The sequence below is a fragment of the Alosa sapidissima genome, chromosome 23, assembly GCF_018492685.1.
Source record: "Alosa sapidissima isolate fAloSap1 chromosome 23, fAloSap1.pri, whole genome shotgun sequence".
Taxonomy (NCBI): domain Eukaryota; kingdom Metazoa; phylum Chordata; class Actinopteri; order Clupeiformes; family Clupeidae; genus Alosa; species Alosa sapidissima.
This window is the reverse complement of record NC_055979.1, coordinates 28,069,151-28,074,150: the sequence shown is the minus strand read 5'-3', so window position 1 is coordinate 28,074,150 and position 5,000 is coordinate 28,069,151. Positions and strand designations below refer to the sequence as shown.

The 5,000-nt window shown below is 49.7% G+C and overlaps 1 protein-coding gene across 1 annotated transcript in view; it reads right to left on the bottom strand.

The window, feature by feature from the left end:
* sema5bb (sema domain, seven thrombospondin repeats (type 1 and type 1-like), transmembrane domain (TM) and short cytoplasmic domain, (semaphorin) 5Bb) overlaps positions 1-5,000 on the bottom strand; it is a 34,919-nt gene that overhangs the window by 6,967 nt on the left and 22,952 nt on the right. Inside the window, 5 exon segments of the mRNA XM_042081715.1 lie at positions 218-436; positions 837-1,062; positions 2,039-2,190; positions 2,599-2,744; positions 4,898-5,000. The exon segment at positions 4,898-5,000 is cut by the window's right edge and continues 79 nt beyond it. Of these exon segments, the coding sequence (XP_041937649.1) occupies positions 218-436; positions 837-1,062; positions 2,039-2,190; positions 2,599-2,744; positions 4,898-5,000 (846 nt within the window).

The window sequence follows — 5,000 nt, the reverse complement described above, 5'->3', positions numbered from 1 at the left end:
ACCTGGGCAGGGGTTGGGGTTGATGGGAGTTGTAGTGTGAGGTACCTGTATAGGGCTGGGGGCTGATGGGAGTTGTAGTTGAATGTACCTGGGCAGGGCTGGGGGCTGATGGGAGTTGTAGTTGAATGTACCTGGGCAGGGGTTGGGGTTGATGGGAGTTGTAGTGTGAGGTACCTGTATAGGGCTGGGGGCTGATGGGAGTTGTAGTTGAATGTACCTGGGCAGGGCTGGGGGTTGCAGTCCTGGTACTCGACGGGCGATCCGGAGCAGGCGTAGGGGGCGTTCCTGCCCTCAGGAGTGGCACATGCCCGCTTACGTATGCGGAACCCTTTACCACACTCCTTAGAACAGGTGGACCACGTCTCCCACGACGACCAGGTGGCACCCTGGGGTCGGAGCAGAGGTCTCTCCACCCTCAACAGGTCCTCTACCAGAGCTGTCAATCAATCAATTAATCAATCAATCAATCAATTTGATTTATGCAGAGTCACATTTTGTGTGTGCTTTTGTTACTTTTTCCTATTTTAACTACTGGTATTCTATTAAAATGATTTATTCTATTACTATTAGTATGACTATTATTACTATTATTCTCTTAGTCTTGCATGTGTGTGTGTGTGTGTGTGTGTGTGCGCGTGTGTGTGTTTGTGTATGTGTGTGTTTGTGTGTATTTGTGCATGTGTGTGTGTGCGCACGCGTGTGTGTGCGTGCGTGCGTGTGTGTGTGTTTGTGTGTGTTTGTGCGTGTGTGTGTGTGTGTGTGTGCGCGTGTGTGTGTGTGCGCGTGTGTGTGTGTGTGTGTGTGTGCGTGCGTGTGTGTGTGTGTGTGTGTCTCACCGTCCGTCTCACAGGGCGTGATGCCGTCGTTGGGGCAGAGGCGGGTCTCCGTCTTGCGCTTGCCCAGCTGCAGCTCGTGGGGGTTGGGCAGGAATGCGCGGCATGTGTAGCGCCACCTCTGCTCCTGGCGTGCCCCGCCCTGCGTCACGTTCACCGGTAGCCATGGCGACCACGGCGTGTTCCGCCGCACCTCCGGACACGCCTCCAGATTACACGCCTTGTACTCCTGGCGGGTAGGGGGCGGGGTCATGACATCGTCAGCGGAAACAGAAACAGCTAAAACATCTCTGATTGGATGAGAAACTGTGTACTTCCTGTTTACAGGCACTGCACGCTGTTTGTATTTATCTGCTTTCATTCAACATAAACAAAATAACACATTAACGTGTATGGTTGTATTATGGTAAACAGATACTAATGTCATGCAGAAAGAGAACAGCGTGGTGGTTGGCCTCTTGATGAATAGTAACTGATGACCACACTATAAGGCGGCGATCACATCAGCCAGCGGCAAGCGACAGCGGCAAACATAACGTAACACACCACTCAGACCATAATAAGTTTTATCTCGTTCCTAAGCAACAGAAACGGTTTGTCAATTGAATGCGCTCGCGTTGCGCTTTGAAAGTTGAACCAAGTTCAACGCTCCGCTTGTTCAACGCTAGCGTTACGCCAGCATTGCCACCGTTCCACTGCCGCACCATAGAGAACAATAGGAAACCTGCCACCGTTCCGCTGCCGAACCATAGAGAACAATAGGAAACCTGCCACCGTTCCACTGCTGAACCCTAGAGAACAATAGGAAACCTGCCACCGTTCCACTGCTGAACCCTAGAGAACAATAGGAAACCTGCCACCGTTCCACTGCTGAACCCTAGAGAACAATAGGAAACCTGCCACCGTTCCACTGCTGAACCCTAGAGAACAATAGGAAACCTGCCACCGTTCCACTGCTGAACCCTAGAGAACAATAGGAAACCTGCCACCGTTCCACTGCCGAACCATAGAGGACAATAGGAAACCTGCCGCTTGCCGCTGGCTAACGCCATCCCCGCCCTCTTCAGATGGACCACAGTCTCCAGCTCTCTGCCTCACAGCCTTGTATGAATTCTTATGGGGTTGCTTCTCATGTAAAAATGCCCTTTAGTTGTGCACATGCAGGGATTGGTGGGTTGTTTTGACTGACAGGTGTGTTAGCCTACCAGAGGGCAGCCTGGGCAGTTGTTGCCGTTCTCACAGCTCCTGACGCGGGAGTGGACGCCTCCTCCACACACAGAGCTACATTTGGACCAGGAGTTCCAGGTTGTCCAGGAGACGGCCACCGGACACGGGGTCTTGTCATTACACACACAGCCTGGATCACACACACACACACACGGATACGGGGTCTTGTCATTACACAGCCTGGATCACACACACACACACACACACACACACACACACACACACACACACACACACACACACGCACGCACGCACGCACGCACGCATACACACACGCGCATACACACATACACACACACACACACACACACACAAACACACACGTTAAGTACAAAACCAAAGGGCTATAATGTATGTGTAAAGGTCAAGACACTTACATGTACAAAAAACAAACACATAGACACACACCTCTCCTCGCGGGCCTGTCCCACACACACACACATAGACACACACCTCTCCTCACGGGCCTGTCCCACACACACATAGACACACACCTCTCCCGCGGGCCTGTCCCACACACACACACACATAGACACACACCTCTCCTCGCGGGCCTGTCCCACACACACACGTCCTCCATGTCGGGGGGCAGGGTTGTTGCAGGACCTCTGTCGCACCTCGAAGCCCATTCCACAACTGGTGCTGCATTGCGTCCATGGCGACCAGGGAGTCCAGCCACCGTTCCTGACCAACACATTCAATCAGGCCAGCTATTACTGACGGATAACGTCATGGACACACACACACACGTTCCTGACCAACACATTCAATCAGGCCAGATATTACTGACGGATAACGTCATGCACACACACACACACACACACACACACACACACACACATCATACACATTACACGAGTTACACATGCCTCACACACACACACACACACTACACATGGCTCAAACACACACACACACACACCACACACACACGTCAGACTGATGGGAGTTGTGTGCTTTAGTCATTAACTAACTCAGTCAGACAAGTTGGGGATTGTTGTCAACAAGGGAATACAGAAAGTGAAGATAAATGTCTCTCTCTCTCTCTCTCTCTCTCTCTCATGCACTGTCTTGCTATCTCTCTCTCTCTCTCTCTCTCTCTCATGCACTGTCTTGCTATCTTTCTCTCTCTCTCTCTCTCTCTCTCTCATGCACTGTCTTGCTATCTTTCTCTCTCTCTTGTGCACTTTCTTTCTCTCTGCTTGAGAAAGCTGTGTCTGTAGTGGATGTTAAAGCAGTGGGACTGCGTGTGTGTGTGTGTGTGTGTGTGTGTGTGTGTGACATTAGGGAGACATTCTAAAACATCTGCGTAATTGGCCTAAGTGCTGTGGCGAAGCTGAACACTTCTGCAGAATCAAACACTACTTCCCCAGACACACACACTCTTTCATTTCATTACTGTCAGCAGCTCTCTCTCTCTATCTCTCTCTCTCTCTCTCTCTCTCTCTCTCTCTTTCTCACTCTCTCTCTGTCTCATGCAATCTCAAATAGTCCCTCTCTCTCTCTCTCCCTCTCTTTGATCCATATAGTTCAATAAAGGGGTTTCAAAATCAAAGTCTCTCTCTCCCTCTCTCTATGTCTCATGCAATCTCTCCTATATACTCCCTTCTCTCTCTTTCTCTCCTCTTTCACCATTCTCTCTCTCCATTATTTCCCCTCTCTCTCTTTCTCTCTCTCTCTTTCTCTCGATGTCTCATGCAATCTCTCCTAAATACCCTCTCTATTCTTCTCTTTCATCATTATCTCTGTCTCATTCTCTTATCCCATTACACCTCCCCCTCTCTCTCTCTCTCTCTCTCTCTCTCTCATATGGCCCTGATTGCACTGTCCTGTCTGGGAGAAAAACAGGCCAATCAGAGAGGATTGTCAGCCGAACGCTGCTCTGTAATTGGATAAACTCTTCCCACTCAAAGAGCTTTTCTGCGGATGGGATGCACAACTCTAAAGTTGTTGTTGTCTGGTCTGTCTCTAAACAAATCTGTTTGTCACGGGTGTGTGTGTGTGTGTGTGTGTGTGTGTGTGAAAGGGGTGTGTGTGTAGAGCTATGCTTCCAGTCTTAACATGGTCACATGACCTCTCTGTGTGTATGCTTATTGGCACCATGGTCTGTCAACTTGACAGGCCGTGTAGCGTATTGGCTAAGGAGCTGGGCTAGCATGCAGTAGTGGTGTAGTGGCTAAGGAGCTGGGCTAGCATGCAGTAGTGGTAGCATAGTGGCTAAGGAGCTGGGGTAGCATGCAGTAGTGGTAGCATAGTGGCTAAGGAGCTGGCTAGCGTGCAGTAGTAGTGTAGTGGCTAAGGAGCTGGGCTAGCATACAGTAGTGGTTGCAGTGGTTAAAGAGTGGAGCTAGCAAGCAGCTGAAAAGTTGTGGGTTCAATTCCCGGTTGCCACCGTTGTGCCCTTGAGCAAGGAACTTAACCCCAAGCTGCTCCGGGGAGACTGGCCCTTGCAATGATTGTATGTCGCTTTGGATAGAAACATCAGCCAAATGTATACGTACAGTATACGTGTAAGTGTAAGTACGTATAAGTGTGTGTGAGTGTGTGTAAGTACGTATAAGTGTGTGTGAGTGTGTGTAAGTACGTATAAGTGAGTGTGAGCATGTTTGTTGCCATGCATGGGCAGAGTAGAGATTTCTGAGTATTTTCAAAATCTTTACTTGTAAACTTAGTGAGAAGTAGCCATACATGCTATATGTAGAATTTGTGTGTGTATCTGTATCTTTGTGTATAAATGTGTGTTTTTAAATGTTTGTAAACATGTTTGTTTATCTGTAGGTGTGTGTGTGTGTGTGTGTGTGTGTGTGTGTGTGTGTGTGTGTGTTGCCCTGCTGTACCTGGAGCAGTTGGCCACCTCTATGGTCGGACCGTTACACTTGGCACCTCCACACTGGGGGGCGGGGCTATCGCAGGAACGGAGACGGCACACACACGCATTGG